General features: G+C 47.9%; 1 protein-coding gene across 1 annotated transcript in view; it reads left to right on the top strand.

Moving 5' to 3' along the window:
• Positions 1–13,555: 13,555 nt before the first annotated feature.
• LOC144098750 (urocanate hydratase-like) overlaps positions 13,556–22,245 on the top strand; it is a 30,104-nt gene continuing 21,414 nt past the window's right edge. Inside the window, exons 1-7 of the mRNA XM_077631602.1 lie at positions 13,556–13,818; positions 14,439–14,569; positions 18,502–18,655; positions 19,412–19,602; positions 21,429–21,495; positions 21,633–21,689; positions 22,105–22,191. Of these exons, the coding sequence (XP_077487728.1) occupies positions 13,693–13,818; positions 14,439–14,569; positions 18,502–18,655; positions 19,412–19,602; positions 21,429–21,495; positions 21,633–21,689; positions 22,105–22,191 (813 nt within the window). The 5' untranslated portion in view covers positions 13,556–13,692. The remainder of the gene's footprint in view (positions 13,819–14,438; positions 14,570–18,501; positions 18,656–19,411; positions 19,603–21,428; positions 21,496–21,632; positions 21,690–22,104; positions 22,192–22,245) is intronic.

The raw sequence follows: 22,245 nt of genomic DNA, 5'->3' as shown, positions 1-22,245 counted from the left end.
GGCGGCATTTGAGTCCTTTCAAATAGAATGGAAAGTAAATTGAAGTATACTGCTTACCTTTTAGTGTGTTTGCGAAAGTGGCATTCTTCGCCTGAGTGTAGCGCAATCGGCACTAACGCAGGCAGTTCACTCCATTCTCAAGCATAGTCGACTGGAAGTCGCGCGTAATTCGCAAACACGTATGTGCGCAATATGCTTTCGAAACGACGCAATGTTAATACGAAATATTGTGTGAAAGCACGGTTTTCTTCACGCGGACACCATCGCCACACATCTGATAGCGCGATTGAGGTGTCTACTTGCCTGGGGAGCCTGCTATGCGCCTTAATTTTCTTAAAATGTCGACGAAAAGGTGTCCCCAAAATGTGAAAGCAAAATGTAAAAGAAGACGAGACCTCACAGCTTCTGCGCCCTTGCCTTTGCTCAAAAACATTTCGTTTCCTCAAAACACATGCTTCAATACACATGCTTGCGCAGGGTTGAGGTGTCCACCGATATGTCGAGATCTGAGAGCTACTGCGCCCTTTCCTGTCGTCAAAAAATTGCTGATGGTTTAGCTCTGGTTAACCATGGTCGAAAGAAAATCTATATATTGAATATTGGCTTTTGGGGAAAGGAAATGGCGCAGTATCTGTCTCGCATATCGGCGGAGACCTGAACCGCGCCGTAAGGGGAGGGGTAAAGGAGGGACTGAGAGAAGAAAGGAAGAAAGAGGTGCCGTAGTGGAGGGCTCCAGAATAATTTCGATCACATGGGGATCTTTAATGTGCACTGACATCGCACAGCACACGGGCGCCTTAGCGTTTATATGCAGAACCCACTTTCATGCCCTGCGCATGCGATTTTACCCGCCGCGGTGGCTCAGGGGCTAGGGCGCTCGGCTACTGATCCGGAGCACCCGGGTTCGAACTCGAACGCGGCGGCGGCTGCGTTCCTGTGGAGGCGAAACGCAAAGGCGCCCCTGTGCTGTGCGATGTCAGTGGTGCACGTTAAAAATCCCCAGGTGTTCGAAATTATTCCGGAGCCCTCCACTACGGCACCTCTTTCTTCCTTCCTTCTCTCAGTCCTTCCTTTATCCATTCACTTACGGCGCGGCTCAGGCGTCCGCCGAGGTGCGAGAGAGAGAGATACTGCGCCATTTGTTTCCCCCAAAACCAATTTTCTTTCCTTTTTCCTTCTTTCTTTTTCCACCAACTCCTGACCCTGACCCGCCGCGGTGGCTCAGTGGTTAGAGCGCTCGGCTACTGATCCGGAGTTCCCGGGTTCGAACCCGACCGTGGCGGCTGCGTTTTTATGGAGGCAAAACGCTAAGGCGCCTGTGTGTTGTGCGATGTCAGTGAACGTTAAAGGGAAGCTGAAACGGTTTTCAAATCGTATGAAACGCTGTGGGTGGGAAGAAGGGACCTTGAAAATCATGTGTGTGATTTTTTTGCAGAGGGAGAACTGGTGGAAGTGACGCCATTCGCGGAGAGAGGGCCGGCCGTCCGGCTGCGCGTGCTTCGCTGCGGCCCGGGCTTTGGCGAACCACAGATCAACGTAATCTTCTCCTAGTTTTTATTTATTTAATTTAATTGGTTTTTGGGGAAATGAATGGCGCAGTATCTGTCTCGTATATCGTTGGACACCTGAACCGCGCCATAAGGGAAGGGATAAAGGAATTAGTGAAAGAAGAAGGGAAGAAAGAGCTGCCGTAGTGGAGGGCTCCGGAATCTCTTCTCCCAGTGCCGTTTACTTTCTCTCGTTCGGGCGTTCCGTGTAATCCTCGAAGCCTGTATGTAAACCAGGAACTTCTTTCGAACAGCCCACAGCACACAGCTTGGTAGAATCCGTCGGTTGTTCTCCCCCAGCCTCTTCCACGTTAACCAGACAATCTGGCGGTACGCAGCATGCCGAAACTGCCTGCACAAAATATGTGCATCAATATTTCTCTTTTCGTTATATTGCTGTCTTACCTGTTTGTGAATTTTTTGCCTTTTCTAGCTGGTTCAAATCCATGCTGAGCTAAAGCCACTTCCAGCACTGCCTTTGAGCTCTTGTACGCCCAGTGCGTCTCTTTGTTTCTTCCCGATTTTTTTGCACCTCCTGGCAGCACAAGCAATCCTTTTAATCTTTCATCAGCGCGCAGCACATGCAGCTGCACCTAACTGAATAAAAACTGGTTATATCAACCTAGTATACTTGAGCAATGCAAACATTTGCATTCATGAACGGACCCGCCGCGGTGGCTCAGTGGTTATGGTGCTCGACTACTGATCCGGAGTTCCCGGGTTCAAACTCGACCGCGGCGGCTGCGTTTTTTGTGGAGGCGAAACGCTAAGGCGCCCGTGTGCTGTGCGATGTCAGTGCACGTTAAAGATCCCCAGGTGGTCGAAATTATTCCGGAGTCCTCCACTACGGCACCTCTTTCTTCCTCTCTTCTTTCACTCCCTCCTTTATCCCTTCCCTTACGGCGCGGTTCAGGTGTCCAACGATATATGAGACAGATACTGCGCCATTTCCTTTCCCCAAAAACCAATTATTATTGTTATTCATGAACGGTTTGTCATGAATGACGATCTACAATGGCGCCAAAATTCATGCAAATTAGTGCTTGAGTCAGAACGGCAAAGTCATCGAGCCGCAGTGCGCATATATCTGCCACAGTAGTTCTGCAGGTTATCTCGATACGCAACAGCAGCAACTATATCTCGCAGTACACTAGTTTTGATGAGCAGCACTGCGAGCTCCGAAACGCAGGCATAATTATTGCTCAAAAGCGTGTTCAGCATGCAAAAAAAAAAGAAAAACAACGCAAGGGGGTAAGTGCAGAAGTTTCATGTTTGAACAGTCGGCCGAACATGCGACAGAAGGAAAGCGCACACGGGAACTTCCTCTCGGTCGCCTCGTCTCTTCGCGCTGCAGTATATACAGCTGTGAACCCACTCCAACTAATCCAGTTTGGCATTCTTTTGTAGTTCTAAAATCCTTTGGGAGTAATTAGGCAAGTAACTATAAATAAATGAACAAACTAATGCTTTACCTCGCGCGACTCTTGTAAGTGTGCCGGTGATATGATTTAGATCATGTTTACAGGCGTTACAAGAAGTTGGTGGCCAGGCTTTTATGCAGCAGCGGTACACAAAAACGATTCGGCGCAATTTACATATTTGTTATTGCCACTTGCACATGCACCCACACAAAAGATATGCACGCGCATGCACCTAGGCAAAACATACATATCAGTCGCGATTTGGTTTTCGTGTTACCCTGATAGGACGTGAAAGGCCCATACTGGGTTAACGAGATTTCCGGCTTGCAAGCGCCGCCATGCGGTCGCTTCTCTATTACTTAGCTTCTTATCAGGCGGTGGCACCAGTTTTCTGTTTAGTCTGTAGTTCTCAACGATTTCGGAATAGGTTTGCGCGCGCTCGTCCAGGTTCCGACAGTCCGGCGGTTCCACGGTTACCCGGAAGCAGAGAAAATGGGAATGCGCCGACTACCCCGGAGTCGACGAAGATATTGATAGCAGAGAAAGCTGGGAAGCCCTGCTGCGCAGCGAAGAACCCGCTAGGAAGAAACACTGGAAGAACCCGCTCGGAAGAAAAAATCTTTTTGTTAGCCTTTAGTCACGGAGGCTCCGTCCCCCGCACCACAGGCCTGCGTGCCGGGGGCGGTAAGTAGTAAGGGGTCTCCATTTACGGTGGAAATAAATGCTGTCATCCACCCATACATCCAGTCGAGATTTTCAACGCGTGAAAATGTCGCGACTTGACTTTCTCTGCCGGTGCACTCCGCTGCGTAGTTGGTTCCGCCGTTTTCTGAAGCTGCTGATGGCTCGAACATGTACGGTGAAAGTCCAAACTGTTCTAAACTGCTTGAATTATCCATAATTTCCAAAATGTAGTCCTTAAAAGCCAGCTGAAGCGACGCGCTATACACAGCAACGCCGTCGATGCCGGCTGGAGATCCCCGTGGATGACGTCACGACGGTTCCGTCCAATCGCGGTCAAGAGCGGCGTTCGCTCGGTGCCCTGAGACGATGGGGCGCGTTTTCTTCCAAAAAGCAGCTTTTTTTCGCCTATTTCCGCTCTTTTTGCATGAGATATTCTTTTTCAGCGGACTAAAAGCTATAAAATGACGTAGAGAACTCATTTTTTCTTTCGAAAAGTGCTTCAGCGTCCCTTTAAAATCCCCAGGTGGTCGAAATTATTCCGGAGCCCTCCACTACGGCACCTCTCTCTTCCTTTCTTCTTTCACTTCCTCCTTTATCCCTTGCCTTACGGCGCGGTTCAGGTGTCCAACGATATATGACAGATACTGCGCCATTTCCTTTCCCCCAAAACCACTTATTATTATTAAGAACTGCAACTGCTCTTTAAGTTACGAACTACGTTTTCCCCTTCAAGTCGACGTTAACTCGACTCGTTTGGTTTCTGTTTTTTCAGGCTTGAGGACATTCACCATGACATGGCGGAGCAGTCCAGCCAGCCCCCGAGGTCATGGCTGCACGCAGACAAAATGAATAGCCAGTGAAGAAAAAAGAATATGTAAAGACAAAATTGTGAGAAAGGAAAGGTCGAGGTCTGCCAACGACCGTCTCCATGCAAGGCCAGACTGCACATCATCCAGGGAGCGCCAACTTGCAAAAGCGGGCGCAGAAGCAGACGACAAGTCCGCAAAGCTTTGCAGATGGCGCGCCGCCGTCATCTTCGCAGACGACAACCAGAACGAGAAGGCGACGGCGTCGGCATCCGCCAAAGAGACAGAAGCCCTGCGGATTCGCGGAGACACCACACAAAATGGCGGCCTTGTTTTTGCAGGTGACGCGTCGCGCGCCACCCCTCTCCCGCACGCACACATCTTCGGCGACAGTAGTGGGGGATTGTTTGTTTGAAAACTCTTTCCCAGAAGTCACACCTCCCAACGAGTTCCCCCTCCCTCGCGAAGCTGGCTGCCTCGCTTCATCATGGCGCCCACAGCGTGGTCGGGCCCTTCGCGCTGATGGAAGCGCGTTCTTAGAAGGGCGAGAGGAGGGCCGAACACGCGCATACACACGGAGTCCTTTTTTTTTGTCGTTTTGAACTCCTGTCTCGCGCTGTCGCGTCGCGATGTCACCCCACAGTGCACGACGCGATCTAGCAGAACGCGCCTTCGTAAACGTCAAGCGCACGGATTCGGTCTTTGACGCGAGGTGGCATCGCATTCGCCTGCACGACGCCGACGGACCGGGGGGTGGGGGGGGGGGTGGGGGGGGAGGGGGGAGGTTATGTGCGCAGGCGTAGTAGGCGTCTCGGTCCGACATGTTTATGGCGCGTGGAAGTGACGTCCCCGGTACATCCCCGGTGTTGTATGCGCGCATGAATTTTCTCCAAGCATCGCCGCTGCGGCGAACGCAGTGCAGGAACGTACGAAGAAAGTGAGTGGGACAGCAAAATAAAAGAGAAAGGGAAAATAAAAAGTTGAGGAACTCTCCGAGAGGTGATCCCCACTACTCTGGGAGGCTGATTAAGTTCCGCTGGCATTCGGAGCCGTGTATACAGTACCTCGGGGGGACAGCTACTTTTTTTTCAGGCTTCTGTTTATTTATTTTTTTCCCAAGTCGTCGTAACGCACCACAAGCGAGAAAAAGCCCGGATACAGGCCTGAATGATGTTCCTGCGTCGCGACTCTAAATCACCGCGACATTATGCGTACACGCACACGCACAATGGGTTCACAGAACCGACGGTGAGTCTTTTTATCGGTAAGACAGCCGGGAACACCGCTGCCTCGATTTGTGTGAATCTTTTTATTTCCCTCCCGGAGTCGAATGTGAAACTCTGTATGCATTTTCAGCACTGGAACTACCATGCAACGCCGTCCTTCACGTCGCTGTGACAGTCATCCCCGCCGATATCGTTTTTATCATTCTCCGACTTCCTTCAGTCGGGACCCGCTGTACTGTGGAGTATATACTATACATTATGCACCGGAGCCCCCCGTTCAAAGCCGTTTGTTTGAAATTTTTCGAGCCGCATTGTTCGGGAAGAACGGGGTGCGGTCGATAAAGAAAAGGCGAATGGAAATAAACAATGCCGCATAAATATAGAGTAATAAATACGCCTCTCTTGTGTCGCGTTCGAATGCAAGCGATGGTGCTTTGTGGTGTTGCTGCGGTTCCTTTGTTGCGACACCTTTGTTCCGATTTTCTTTTTTTTAAGCACGTGAAATTACCCGCCGCAGTGGCTCAGTGGTTAGAGCGCTCGGCTACTGATCCGGAGTTCCCGGGTTCGAACCTGACCCCGACGGCTACGTTTTTATGGAGGAAAAACGCTAAGGCGCCCGTGTGCTGTGCGATGTCAGTGCACGTTAAAGATCCCCAGGTGGTCGAAATTATTCCGGAGCCCTCCACTACGGCACCTCTTTCTTCATTTCTTCTTTCACTCCTTCTTTTATTCCGTCCCTTACGGCGCGGTTCAGGTGACCGCCGATATGTGAGACAGATACTGTGCCATTTCCTTTCCCCAAAAACCAATTATTATTATTATTAAATTTCGCTAATCGTCCTTGCACCAGTTTTATTTTATCTTTCTTTCGCAATGTACACGTGCGATATTTTGTTACATTATGTTTTCCTTGCTCCATATATATTATTCTTCATCCGCATGCTCTGCACCAAAACTCTTCTCACCCCAACCCGCCTGCGGTCTGACCCTTTCTTCCCCTAACCCTATGTCAACGTGGAGCATTGTCTGTCTGTGTTCCCAGCAGCCCCCCCCCCCCCCCCCCCTCCCCCCCTTTCGTATACCCGGAGTACCCGGCTGGTGTCGTACCAAGCTGGACGACCAGTGCCCCTTGGTGCTCCATGCCCAGAATCGTTCGAGCAGTTAGTCTGTCGTTTAAATAAAGTGATTTTGTATCTATGTCTGTTTTCTATATACAGTGGCTTAGGAAAACAGCAGTCATTTCGCGCAGTTGTCAACTCTGAATCTGTTTCCGTTAACGAAGAGAACACTGTAACTTGCGCTTCCCTCGATTCGGGTGGATTTTTCAATCGCAATTTCATTCTGCAGTCGCGATTATGAAAAAAAAAAAAACGCAAACTCCGAGCATTTTGTTTACACCTTGTAAATCCCTTTATTTTTATCCTGTTGCTCTTATGCAGTTTACTTCTGCAAAGAAGAACTATGGTGCCTCATTGACTCTTCCATATTTTCTATAATAGCTGTCAGCCAGCAGGAGGTCACACTGATATACTATATACCAGCTGATGCTGTTTATTTTTCTACACATTTTTTTTTGCAACCGCCTCAAGCAGCATTCTGATATTGTACTACCGGCGGATCCGGACGCCGAAAAGCAGATAAGGCAGGTTAAACAGCAAGCCGGCTAATTAAAATTCGATAGGTGTACCGAGTTGGAATACCTGTACCACCGAAATCTGACACTGGTTGGCAGCATCCCACGTCTTGGAACTCGACTCATACCACGGAGAAAAGGTTGGAAAAAAAAGAATGTCCCGAGCCAAAAAGTGTCACTAATCAAATATAAATGTGCATGGAGCAAGCAGAACGAGTACGTGCTTCAACATTATCACTCTATATATGCTTCACTAACAATTAACCTGGAGCGCTTGGCTAGATAACCAAAGAGCTCTGGCCGAAAAGGCGAGACGACTTATCTTCTTCAAGGCGGAATACTCTTTAGCACACCATATAAAGGGGACAAGACAGGCGCTGTCTTGTGCCCTTTACATGGTGTGCTAAAAAGTATTCCGCCTTGAAAATATGAACCAGTTAGCCCCCAAGCAAGCACTACTGAAATACGCATCGTTTTGGTGTTTGATCGAGGGAACGGAAAACGGGAGACGTAACGCAGCGTGCGCATCTTTCGTAGTATTGCAGCCTCTCTCCAGCATTACTTTGCATGTGTTACATTGTTTTATAGATCACCTTGCGTGTGTTCTTAGAAGTGTCTAGAAATTCCTCAGTATCGTCTCTATGTTATATAAAGTTTGTTTTGTTTGTGAACCTTTGGCTCCGACCCAGGCACGATAGCAAGTTTCATGGACATGTGACGAAGTGTGGCTCTGCGTTGCAGATTCCCAAAAGAGCGGTCATGGGTGGATCATCTAGCACAGGCTAGTCGGGCCGCGGCAGCTCTGAGAGCCAAGCCCGAACCTCTGACATCAAAAACAACGGCAAGTTAAAGACTTGAACATAACGAGTTGTCGAGGCAGTTGGCTTGACATCGTTTCCGTAGCAGCATGAATAAACACGACTTCAAGACAAGGACTACACAGACGTACGCCACAGACGTACAAGTTCAAAGATGTGTGGTGATTTTAGCACATTCAGCCTCAATGGGATATTTTAGGATAATAGGGGGAGATGTTTAGTCGAGGTTCCAGGTGCCTTGTCGAAACCACTCTACCTTCTCCCCTGCCCTGAGAACAGAGCAAAGGGGTCACCATTTTTTTTAGCATTTCGGGAATTTCACGTTTAGAAAGTTGCGCGAGATCACACTCGCAAAGCTCAACAAAGCTCAACAAGCCTGTCTTCGCGCAGACAAAATTTATTATAAGAAGCTTCTGCTTACAGTACACAAACAGAAATTATTCTCTAAAACATTCAATACAGATACATCTCGGCACCTTCTACGGCGAAACATCCGACACAAGCCGAAAACAAGAACAAATTATGGAAAGCAAACATTTTTATACCAGTCAACTGAAATATTAAACAAGGTTGAGGAACTGTTAGACTTTAGCGCTCCATTGGGTACTTTCTAAAAAGCGTTCTACTAGCCGATGTTGTTTCCTTTTCTTGATCAATGTCATTCTGTTCAATTTCTGCTTGTTTGTATGTACGTACATCCCGTCACAAAAGGAATATATACAGTGCAGTTGTGATATGTGTGCATTGTGGCTGTGTAGTGCGTATTAGAAGCGTAATATGTTTGTAATTGTGTAAATTCTGTACTTTTGCCTTCTCTATGTATTTCCTTCTTTTATCACTGCTGTCGAAACTGTTTGCTGTAGGGGGCTGGGACCTTTCGTCAGGTCATTGGTACCTTTAGTCCCAGTCTCCACTCGCTATGACGAGGAAATAAAGTTCATTCATTCATTCATTCATTCATTCATTCATTCATTCATTCATTCATTCATTCATTCATTCATTCAAAGCAGGAAAGTCACCGAATGACCCAGTGTTGCTTACATTTAGTGCAGGAATGCGCTTTGAGTACGCCAGCGGGCATTCATGTACGTCGGTGCTGTCAGCGTTTTTTTGTTGCCTGCCACCGCATTATAATAATTAACTGGACATGCTCGGTAACCGTACTCTGTACCGAAAAGGTGGCGACGCCTCTTCTTTCATGCCGGCTTACTCAAGCCTGAGAGCTGGTCACTGCATGAGAGCTCCTCCAAATCTGTCCAAACTTACCAGCGCAGATCAAAAACGCGAAGCTTTCCCACTGCTTTGGCCCTGAATTATAATCAGATCAAAACCAGATTTACCTCAACGAGTAATCAATCATTCGCGTAATCGACTGCGACGTGGCCGCGTTTGGCACCTGTGCTGATGTTTTCTCTTTTTAGAAGCAAAATTAAAATCAGTGTTAGCATAGCAATGGACCACGTGAGCATGCTGCGCCCAATCATGAACGCGCAATACAGAGAAACTTTAAAGTGAATGGCGACAACATGAAAGACGCTGCCTTCCCAGCAAAAAACAACGTTAAAGAGACACTGAGGGCAATTGTGCGTGAAGTTTTCGTTCCCAGTAAAAATCCATTCAATGGCTCTTTCTCGCCATGTTGCTGCGTCTCCGACGAAGTGGTCCGACGAAGCGGAGAGGCTGTGTTTACAGAACGGGAAGGGGATGGACACCTAAATACGGAGATCGTGCGCATGCAATGGCACACGTAAATCACGCCACGCGTCGCTCTCCTGCAGTATGTAGTCTCGTCCAGCTATTGTAAATATGACTGCATTTTTAAAAGCATGAAATGCTTTAAGCTTCCTTTGCCGGCGCGCGGGTGCGCCGGAAGGGAGGAAAAAGAGCGCGGAGGCGAATAATTCTGGCGAAACTTTTCGACCGCCTAACTACACGCTGCGCTGCTGGCGGATCGGCGCATGCGTCAACCACAGCGTCTCCCTAGCCCCATGGTGGCCGAAGACAGCGCTCGGTGCAAAGGAGCCTACGCTTTATCCCGCACCCTGAGCGGCGCACGCTCAGTACTCGAGACGTGTGAACGAAGCGAGAGCGCCGCGCGTGTTGAATAATTTGCACGCCCGCGGTCGACTGGTCTCGGGAAGGAACGCCCGACCATGGCGGCATCTTTCGGCGCGGCGCGAAACTCGCTGTGCACAGTCACGGCCACCTGGATCGGCGTGCGCCGCGAGCCCCGCCGCGCGCGCGTGATCGAGGCGGCCGTGGCAGTGATGGAGGCTGCTGAAGGTAGTGGTCCTAAACGCTGCGCTCTGTCGCCCGAGTGACGCTGCGGACGGATTTTTCTGTCTGTCCCGGACAAGACCTGGCAACGAGGTTCAGACTCAAGGATATGCCACGCCGATACACTGTACCGCATTCCATGCCACTCCAAACACGAATACGCCTGTATGGACGCAAAAAAAGAGTAAGCTGTCCTTTAGCGCGCACTGGAGGACACCTTACTCTCTTTTTACTCCTTTCTGTTTATAGTGTACGTCTACTGTCGCCCACTAGAAGGTGTGCATTTTTTTCTTCTCGCTGCAGCTCGTTAGAGAATGCCTGATCAATGATTAATTAGTCACTTTAGCAACTTTATAGCTATGTCTCATGGTGTTTATGAAGCATTTACCCACTAAGAAAGGTGAAAGCATTCTGCTTGGTTTACATGGTGTTTTACAGTGATTCACATGAACGTGCACGGAAATTTCGTTGATCTTGACGAGGAACTAGCAGGTTCCTTTGCCGAAGCCTAGCCTCAGAGGACCATCAGGTTTTACAAAACGGCGAGACGTTTTCGTACCATCGAATTGTTGGGCGGTATACGAGAGTTTTGAAACATACCATGTTACGATTCACCTCGGCACTTGCAACGAATACGGCCGAGAATGGCTACGCGGCTCCCCCAAGTCACCACCGATAATTTTTCACATTTGTCTAAAATTCTGCAGTAAACTTTCCTATACCTTGTGCTTGGCGCATGATGGCCTTAGCTGCCTATGTGCCATTAAACCCTACACAACACAACACGCTCCTCCAAGCCTCCCCCACTCTTTCTTACCCTTTAAATCCTGCCCTGCCACTGAAATGTCATCTTACTGGCGCCGGTATTATGCAGCTGTTCTCGAGGACATCGCAGAAGCCTATCTCGTCGAGTCATAGAGGGAATGGTTGCAAATCGCAGCTTTCCCCCATCTATCTTACTCTGTATCTTTACGAGATAACGCGGGACGATAGAAGCTTTGTATGGAGAGGCATCTGGCGAGAACGTAACAAACAAGCTGTGATGTAAGCACTTCAACATCTGCGCCGTTTAACGGCAGCAGAGGGATAGGCTGCACGTAAAGAATTTACTGCTTTCACAAAGGTCGTAGCAATTAACTGACGTTTGCCCGTGTCAATGGCAATCCGCTTGCCTAATTATCTCCGGGCTCTATTTCTGCGCGTGTTTGAGGAAAATGTGTTGCACCGTCGTCTGGTGAGCGAAATTTTCTCTTGAACAACAGCGGTTCTTCCTACAACTTCGTGACCCACGTGATAAGAGACATTATAGTTCTCTAAAACATAAATGGTCGGAGCAAATTGCTTGATCTATTTTATTTCCAGTTGAAAAATGAAGCTAATGACAACCCTCTGGTGGTGCAAAGCGCAGATGTCGAGAAAAACGCTGTCGTGTCCGTCAGAGTTATAAATACAAATTCTTGTCGTACCAGAATACCAGCGATGAGTTCTTCTATGGATTGCGAAAGGGCACGTAATTTCAAGTAGATTGGTGACAACGGCAACGACAACGTACTTTTCACAGCTGGCCCAGAATTACTGCTCCACTCATAGGTTGAATGAAAAACGTTTCTTTTATGCCTTTTACGTGTATTTTCCAAAAGGCATCAGTGCTGTCGTATGGCTGCACCGTAGCCGCGATAGCCAAGAGCACCTTCTATCATTTTTCCACTTGCGGAGCGAGGAAGCAGTGAACCATCCTAGAGCCCTCAGGCATCCCCTTAAAGGGGCTCTGAAACACCTTCCGAGGAAATCACATCAACTCGCTTAATCACTGCATTGTGTTGTCATGAAAACCTGAGCCAAATAACACGCTTCTACACGCAGCAGAGGACCCACAAACACGCACGAAAGTTGGCGAGCCCTTCCCGGCGACATTTTCATGCTCGCACCCTCCTCCGTCGCTCGCATCTACGTATACATGTTGAGAGACGGCTATTGGTTAGATTCTTTCAGACGTCAGGCAGCTACCATGGCCGCGGCCAATAAGCCGCGTAGCTCCGGCGGGTCAGGAAGTTCTCCCCTGGAGGAGGGGCCGGCGGAGGAGCGCCGACATTCCAGAGTGAAAAAAGTGACGAGAGGAGAGGAAAAGGCGCGAAGACGCTGAAATTCAAATTTTGACTGCAGATAACTCAGATTCTACAAAGCGCATTAGAAGATTTCATGCTGGACAGTATTCGTGAAGAGGCGTGCTTTAACATCCCAGCCATACTGAAACTTTATTAGAGCCCCTTTCAGGGCCCCTTTAAGCTCGGAATGATCTCGACCGTAGTAAAGTAGCCATTTGGGACCTCAGACCAACTATACTTCTAAAAAAGAAAAGAAAGTTATGAGGAGATGAAAGGTACAACAAATGTTCGCAAAGGTCGAAATCGTCTTAACAATCCAGCTAATCCACTTGGTTAAGCAGCATCGTTTCTCTGCGAACCAACTTTCCTGCTGAGCAGCCAATGTTGTTCGACGCAAATATTTATCTGTATTCCTAAGTACGAATATGGCTGCTGTACGACCAGCGCTATGGCTACGGCCCCACACATTGGTGTAGTTTCTTCATATTCAGTAGAAAATGGGCACGTTTTCTTTTTATTTTTTTTTTCTGGCGGGGATAGGGGGACATGGTGGAGAGAGATTGATTTGGCCTCAAGCCCTGCGGGCAGCACTGTTCGAGCTGTGATGCAAGTTAAAGGTTAATATTACATGCTTGAAACTGTCTTTGTTGATGCCATTGCAGGAGAAGTGCCATATGTCCCGGTAATGCAGCTCATTCCAAGATAGTCTTATGATGAGAGCACGTTTTGCAGCCCAACTCCTTTCAGTAAACGGTTGGGATCTGGGAAAATAAAGAGGTGAAGAAGTATGTGCATGCACACCTTGCGCGGGTACCCGTGATGATGAGGTCGAGCGCCAGGACCGGTAAGGCACTTCGCGCTTCCGAGCGAAGGCCTTTGAAGCCCACCGTGCAGTTCGCACAAACACGCGAAGAACGCGGCGGGTCATCGCAGTTTACACGAGATTGCTTCGCGGGGCATTCAGTATATGGCAGGATGACGGCGGGGCGGGAGGGCACTTTCCAGAGATAACGGGGCACCAGACGCGAGTCTGCGGAAAGCAAGGGAGATAGGCGCACAGACGTCCTTGTCTTGTGGAAAAGCGGAGGAGGCTCGTCGCACCCCCAACAGAAGGGTTCCGCTACTTGCTAGGACGCATCTCATCTCGGGGTTTGGACCAGCGGCGGACAACGGCAATGAGCACGCTGAAGGAAATATGCTCGGGACTGCCCCTGGACCCTCTGCCTGAGCCCAGGAAGAGGAACCCTGAGCTTCCTCACGCCCCGATCAGGAACGTCCCGCTTACCGCGGCGGAGACCGAGGTGGGTCGTGACCTCGCGACTTTCATTTGTCATTGCGGCACCCGGTCTATACGTGTGCACACCTACCCGATATGCTTCGAACACCTCGTCAGCTCCGACCATTAGTTAATCTAGGTAGCACAGTATGCACGTTGACACGTTAAAAGGAAACAAAAAAACAGTAACGTGGTCGATGACGCGCTTTTAGATGCTTTCTGCAGGACGGTATGAATAGCGACAGATGAAGAAATAGGAAAGCATTCATGAAAATAACAGGTTTGCGTATGCTAAAAAGGCAGCCACTTTTTTAAGCAGTTTTGCGTTACAGTAACGAAAAAAGCAGCATATTTTGGTGCTGGAAGGATTTTTATAGTGGATCAAACACATGTAAAAAAATAGCAACTCCCAGATTACGTGAAACTCAAGATATGTAGGTTTTAACGGCGGAGAGAATGGAATGTGGTGGTTTAGTAATCAGCTATTAACAGAGAATTAAGAAATTCCCGTAATGAACGATCCAGAAGTTGAGTTGCAGCGCCACGTCCTGCGATGTGTTGGTGGAACGCACTTTAAATGACGACTTGGAGAAAAGCATGACCATCAGCAATCTCAGGACCATTTGTTGTTTCATTTATTTTCAGATAGCCATCAAGAATGCTCTGAGGTATTTCCCAGCGAAACTTCACGCCCAGCTTGCGCCCGAGTTCGCGCAAGAGCTGTCGGATTACGGCCACATCTACATGTACCGATTTATGCCCTCCATAGCTATGAAGTAAGTTCTTGTTTGAAAACATCGGATAATAGAATGGAACATGCATTACAATAGGTGCTACCAACCAAAACTTAAAGCATGCCAATTCGTGCTCAAATTCCTCTCTAGGCTAGATATGTTTGGGGATGATGGGTGGAGCCCTTGTGGTGGGTGGAGATAGGTGGGCTGGTGGTGGAGCTTCTGGAAGGTACAATTCAGTAGTTGGAGGGTGGATGGCGCTTCTGTAGGGTGGATGTGGGTTGTGGGCGGATGAGCTTATCCCTAGCTGCTTGGGATGTGGCTGATGTGGGTTGTGCTTCTGGAAAACGTAGGCTAGCTCGCTTGGGCTGGAAGGCTTCTCTTCATCAGATATCAGATTCCCGAGGGGGGAGGTAAGAGTTCATTTTTGGGACGATCAGGCCGATTAAAAACCAGTTTGGTTGCAGTCTGCATTAAAATGGACAACTGCTCATACAGAACCGTAATAATACATTGATATGTTCTGCAAAGAGTCGTTCGATTGGTTACCAAAGACCATCTGAAAGGTTGCCCCATTTTTGATTGGGTGTAGAAAACCAAAACGTGCTGTAATGGCGCTGTATGATGGTCCAAGTTGAAGTCCTCGACTGCACAGAGGACGTGTCTGAGCAACACGAAGTTTTCGTTGCGCGCTACTGCGCTGTCTACAGCACGTTTCCTGCAGCCCTAAAGTGGAGCCGCCCCAACAGGGTTCCGGCTCGTCGATGCGAACAAAGCCGCTTTTCTTAGTAAACATCTCGTGTGATCCCAGTTCAACATCGCGACCACGCGGTGGCGCCACCGTCCCGCTTTGCAACGACATTGGGGCTTTCAAGCTTTGCTTCGCCGCTATGGACCTCCTTCATCCCGCGACGTCACGAAGATGCGGTGGCGCTGATGTTATCAGCGACTTTCGCATGGTAGGCTAAACAGGTTCCGCTTGCCCGTGCCTACCGCAGCTACCGCAGTTACCGGCGGCTGCTTCAAGCCTGTGCACTGCAGAAGCAGCATGTATTGACCAGCTGCGTCACTGCTGGATCCGCGTAGTAGCATAAAAAATATTAAATTAGCCTCGGTAGGTTTCTCGCGCATAAATGCCGCATTCGGAAACTGGCTAACAGGCATTGGGCCACGGTAGTAAAGCGCGAAGTCTGGGAGTCGATAGGCACTGCCACTCAATGCACTTAATAGCATGCAAGTTACTGCGTTCATTCACCTGAACTTCAGGATAGTAGGCTGATAATTGCTCAAGGAAAAAAAAGACATATGCAGCTGCACACGTACTTATCACCTTGAGCCGGAGTACACGGGGCACCGACAGGTTCACTGGCCCCCAAGAATGCGTTTTTTTTGTTAATAGCACACCATGTTTTAATGGCGCGTTTTATGACATTTAATATTTACTTGAAACTGTTTCTTGATATGACGACGTAATTATTTCATTCGAGTAGAAAGAAGTCTGGTAAGTTGTGTCAATCTTGCGCGGTCGCGTTGGTGTGCTTAGAATAGCGTACCCTAAGTGTGCTGAACGCCATATGCTTTTTCATTGCATCATGCATGTGTCATGTTTCATGAGGTAATACATGATCGCGAAGCTTGTTTGGAAAGAAGCAGCCGCAGGCGTGCTACTAACAGACACGTGGCGAGATTGAGAGGGGACGCGGCAATGAAAAGTGTTTTCGTTATTCATGCATGCGATATGTAACTAAACTTGGTGCAAATATGAAATTCCTACGCTAGTTTCAGTAATTCCTTTTATTTATAGCTATACCTGGTGCAGTTCTGGGTAATTATAATTAACACCGTCGTCAAGTCCCCCCAAGGTCTCAAATAATTGAGTAGATAGTGCGCAGTTTTTTTATGCCAGCATGTACATAAAGCCTTGTTCTGTATGATGACGCGATTAGTTCTTTTTCTAGATGATCAGTACTTATGCATGCATAGTTACATGAAAACGTTTCTTACAAAAAATAACTAACACAGTACTGCACGTGTAGGGAAAAAAATCGAGAGATTTATTACGCTCCTCAACGTCTCAGGAATAGTTTGCGACAAATGGAATCATTTGATTTTCATGCGAATTACGAAGGTGAGTGATCCAGTCGCACAAAATGTGAGAGGTCAGAAAACGAACCTTGAAATTTATTTCCTCGTTTATGGCATCTTCGCTTTCGCTTTGGTCAAAGAAATGCGGCACTGAATCAAAGAAATTACCTCACAATTTTTGACGACCACACTTCTAAAAAGCGTAATTTATAAATTTGTACTCAATATTTTGCTATAATTTTTCGTCACGAAACTAGACTTCAGGGCTAGGAAAGAAAATAATTCTAGAAACCAAAAATTTTCACCAAATCGACCAGCTTAACAAGAAGACAAGTCGGCCTGGCTGGTGCGTGGTCATGCGGCTAAAAACAGCGCTAAGCGAGACAGGAGATCGGGGACACGACGCTGTCCCCACTTTTCGCGCAGCGCGACACGTACGTATGTCAGCAGACGATGAGCGCGCGTCTGCTCCGACGAAACAACGCCAGCACTTCCCCTCACTACTGTCCCGAAGTAAAATCATTCCGGCTAGTGCAGAATGTCAAAACTTGTTTTATTCAATGCCTAGCGCATAAATAAACGGCAGGAACGCTTTCTACATGTTTACTACTAACCATATATACAATACACAGTGGCAAACTATTTCTCTTTATAGGCCGCACGTGGACAACGCGAGCTCGTGTGCTTCGACAAATTACTAAGTTGCAAGCATCGACCATTGCTTTGATTCGCAGAAACTGTAAACGCGCCTACAAGCCTTGAAAACCCGCGCTCAACACCTATCCGCGACGCCACTCCCCGACCTTTTGCCTACCACGAGCTCGCTAGCGACTGCAGCGCCACCTCGTTTGTTTACAAACATGAAGGAGGTCCATACCCGGTGAGATGCAGAGAAGCAGCAAGCACTGTCACCACTCGCTCTCCTGACAGATGCTGATGGAAAGAGGACCGAGAGGGAATAAACATGAATCTCCACTCTGCGATTTCGTGGGCTGCTGATGAGGATGATATCCCGGCTGGAGAGGGAAAGTTCGTCTGTTTTGGGGCGGACAGCACTGCAGCACTGATTGCACGTGCATGGCAAACACCATTGTTTGCCCGTTTAAATAGCCGGCGGTGGTAGTTGCGCTGTTTGTACATACAGTAGGGAGTTTATAGACTTGCACAGCAACTGCCTGATTTCGCTCCACCTGGGACCGCAACGCCACGTAAAGATAACTGCTCTGACAATGAGACGTGAAATCCGCATTCCTGGAAAGAAGAGAAGCTAATTAGCCGCTTCGATGCCGTCCCTCTGTTCGAGGACCATATCAAAAGGAGTTAGTTGCAGAGTTCGCTGCCAGGCACTTCTCTTTCAAGGCGCGAACACTTGTCACGGTGTGCATGGAAGAGCAGAAAGGCTGTAAGACTACTTTGATTATCCTGTACACTGGGAGGCGACTACTGAGAGAAATTGACTGCACGCAATTAGACAGCTCATAAACATCGACATCCTTATCATCTATCGACTTAGAACGATTATAGTATACCGAAATAAGGGGCAAACTAAACAGAAAGTACGCTTTAGATTCACCGTTATGTTCTCCCATGAGTTCGCCACGGTTCCCGCATAATGTTCGCTTGCACTTGCCGAGAACGGGAGCTAAGAGCATTTCATGCTTAATAGGGTCTATTAAGAAATAAAAAGCGGGCTTAATTGCATACGCGGTCGATTTACTCAGACGTCACGGATGACTCCGAATGCCTTATTTTCAAGCTGTAGCCTCTTCCCGGTGTACTGTTCATTGCTTGTTCTCCCCACTGTGCCCACAAAGTACAGCGTTGTCTCCTTGTGAGCATTGTTCTCCAGCCTAAACACCATATGTGTGCGGTTGATTCTTCGTGTACAGGGCGTACCCGATCGACGATTATCCGGCCAAGTCGAAGCAGGCCGCCGCCGTGATGTTGATGATCATGAACAACCTGGACCCACAAGTGGCCCAGTTTCCGGAAGAGTTGGTCACCTATGGCGGCAATGGACAGGTGTTCTCCAACTGGGCGCAGGTAGAGAACCCTCTGGGCTGCATGCGCTGAGAGCACTAATAGGTCAAAAGAAAACAACGCGCGGAACGAAGACCGGTTAAAGTTGAACAGAAATGGTAAAAGTTGATGCAAGGCGTAGCTAGCACTATTCCAGTCTGCTAACAATTCTGTCAAATCGAGCTAAGAATAAGAAACCCGGAAATGAAGGCTGAGAATTAGAATGTGCTGGGGCTTAACGGAAGGCAAATCAGTCAAAATAATCGCCGCTGTCATGCATTATTTCCCCAATATGTCAGCAGTCAAGCGACCATTGAAAGAACCAGTGAGAAAGATTTCGACTTCTTGTTCTTTACTTGCTTATGACCCCATGTTTGACTCTGATCATGAGCAAAATAACATCACCCCACATGTCCACCCCCGCACAGCCTCAATTTTAGTTCAGAAGCATTATAAAGTTGATTATTTGACGAATGAGTATACTTGAAAAGCTCAATTTCGTATCGACCATTTTGTGTTCGAAGGTTTCTGCGCTTGAATTGCAATGGATTTTTAGCAAAAGTACAATGACAACGTTTCTGTAGTATTCATACACTAGTATATCTACTTTATACGCACTGTAAACTGGACTCTGTGCAGTGCGGTATGGTTCTTAATTATGACAAGACTACAGTTTCGAACCGCGGTTTCTTATTTTAACACCTGCTAATAGTCAGCGATTCCTTCTTGCCATTTACTGACGGCTGCGGTCATGCACGCTCTTCTGTGAACCTGGCGCAGTTCCGGCTGGTGATGAAGTACCTGTCCCAGATGAGCGAGACCCAGACGCTGGTCATGTACTCAGGACACCCGCTCGGCCTGTTCCCCGGACTGCAGCCCAGTCCCCGGGTGGTCATCACCAACGGCATGGTCATCCCGAACCACTCGTCACCCGAGGACTACGACCGGATGTTCGCCATGGGCGTCTCCATGTAAGGGCTCACCTACTCTACACAGGCATGGCAGAAACTAGAGGGGAAACGTAATTTAAAAAACTTTCACGTTAATTTGTAATGTAATGAATTAATTTTCATGTCTACTGATTGAGTAACCTAATGGCTAAGTTTTAGCTGTAATTTATTTATTTATTTATTTATAAATACTGCAGGCAGCTAGTGCTGCCCAATCAGGAGGGTATTACAATGCATCGATAACAACTTCAACTTTGTTCACGTCATAACGTTCAACAATGGAGGAAAGGAGACAGTTCCACTGTTCAATCGTGTGGTTTTGGTTTTTGGGGAAAGGAAATGGCGCGGTATCTGTCTCATATATCCTTGTTACACCTAAACCGCGTCGTAAGGGAAGGGATAAAGGAGGGAGTGAAAGAAGAAAGGAAGAAAGAGGTGCCGTAGTGGAGGGCTCCGGAATAATTTCGACCCATCTTTCTATCCCATCTTTCAACTCTCCTTCTGTCTGCACGTGGTAGCGATTGTGGCTCGGCTTGAGCCAGTGGGCAGGCCTGTGCACTACTTTCCTTTTCTTTCTTCCTGGCAGCAACTTCTCTCTCTCTCGACCACCTGGGGATCTTTAACGTGCACTGACATCGCACAGCACACGGGCGCCTTAGCGTTTTGCCTCCATAAAAACGCAGCCGCCGCGGTCGGGTTCGAACCCGGGAACTCCGGATCAGCAGCCGAGCGTCCTAATCCGGAGCTCCCGGGTTGGGGAAAGAACGATTTCTGAAATACTGTTGTCACTGCAGGATATGGTCTTATTATTGCAGAATGATTCAGCCTGAAGGACCGAAGTGCCAGTAAAAAAAACAACAACAACATAATTGTCACGTGATAGACCAGTTTTGTTATAGTACAATAAATGCATAAGTAATTACTTACTGTCCTAATTACTTTTATTACAAATGCACCACTGCTGGTTGGGTCGGCAAAGATTTGGCCTCTCTTTTTGTGAGTCAGGCACCTCAAAAGCAGCAGCGACGCGCGAAAAGCCTGGGCCAGTAAGCCAGCGTAGCTGCGCACGCGGACGAGTGGCGATGTGTGCGCATGCAGGGCCTTGGACACCACTCTGAAACTGAGATAAGGGAAAGCCGCATCGCTTCGGGAGCTTGATACGAATAGACATAATGACACGGGACATAGTTTTCCTAAATAGCGTGAGCAGAATGGCTGTTCAGCATGGCGAAGGGGACCCTATCTTCAAAGCAAGGCAAGCATTTCGGCGTCCAGTTGGAAGCTCAGTTGCTCCCGCGATGCAGTGAATTGAGATACCTAAAAGGTTGGACCTGCATCCAGCGTATTTTTTGATGCTTGAAAATAAAGAGTAATTTAAAAATAATTTCAAATAATTTCCGCAAGTAAATATAGTCTAATGCCATTAATTTTGTAAACAGTAGGTGGTAATATAATTAAATACATTTTTTCAGTTTTCATGCTAGTAATTATGAATGCAATTCAATTGCGATCAAAAAGTAATAAAAAAGCTACAACACTAGTTGCAACTGAATAGCATGCACAGATAGGCTTTGACATTTACCTGCTATTACCTTACTTACAGTAAGTGAATGTTACTTTGTTTCTTTTTTTTAAAAGCGAAATTTATTGCCCCAGGGCATCAATGATGGGTGAAGGTGTGATGAATGATGTAGTAGAGATTAAACTTTGGCTGTTAACTTACGTGATCTTGGCCTCGGAATTTATAAGTTCCTGCATAGGACAGCTGCGCACGCCGTAGGCCGGCGGCTGAGGTAAATAATGAAGGAGTGCACTGAGCCTTACGATTGTAACTGTTTCCTTTACAGGTACGGCCAGATGACTGCCGGAAGCTACTGCTACATCGGACCTCAGGGCATCGTGCATGGAACGACGGTACGCGTGTTGCCATAGCGACGACACGCCTTCTTGCTTAACTATGTATACGACGTCCATGGCTTTGTGTGTCATGTGGTCTGTCGAGACTCTCGCGCAATTTCTGTCACTCGCCACTGTTACTTTTTTTTTTGTAGATTACTGTGATGAACGCCGGGCGGAAGTACCTCAACCTTCAAGACTTGCGCGGAAAAGTGAGTGAGATTATCCACTAACATTGCTTAACGAACAGTTAAGTGCGATTGCCGCTTGAACCGTTCAACTATTTAGTTTGCAAAAAGAAAAGGGCTACGGGTAGCTACTACTATGTGCACTTCAGGAAGCAAGAGTGCGAAAACACAGTCATATCAGATAACAAAGGCTGTGACGCGAAATGCGTTGCTACTGAAAACTTGCTTTGAAGTGCGCCACCTGAATATGGATCGAAATTGCTTTGTGGATGTTCATTAGCGGCACCAAATGTTTCCTTCTTGACGCGGATAAGTTATATGGATAAATTGCTTTCGGCCCTATGTGTCTGTCCGGGGCTGACACCCAACCGCACATTTGAGCTTCATGCTGGAGTCGTTTAGTACAACTGAATATAAGTTTGGTGCTCAATATTTCCAGGTATTTGTGTCATCCGGTCTCGGAGGAATGAGCGGTGCCCAGGCGAAGGCAGCGGTGATTGCCAACAGCATCGGTGTCATCGCCGAGGTACGTGAAATGCAAGGACACGTGGCTCATTAATTCATACCTTGCTGATCGGAA

The sequence above is a fragment of the Amblyomma americanum genome, chromosome 7, assembly GCF_052857255.1.
Source record: "Amblyomma americanum isolate KBUSLIRL-KWMA chromosome 7, ASM5285725v1, whole genome shotgun sequence".
NCBI lineage: Eukaryota > Metazoa > Arthropoda > Arachnida > Ixodida > Ixodidae > Amblyomma > Amblyomma americanum.
The sequence above is the reverse complement of the archived record's forward strand: the minus strand, read 5'-3'. Positions and strand labels throughout refer to the sequence as shown.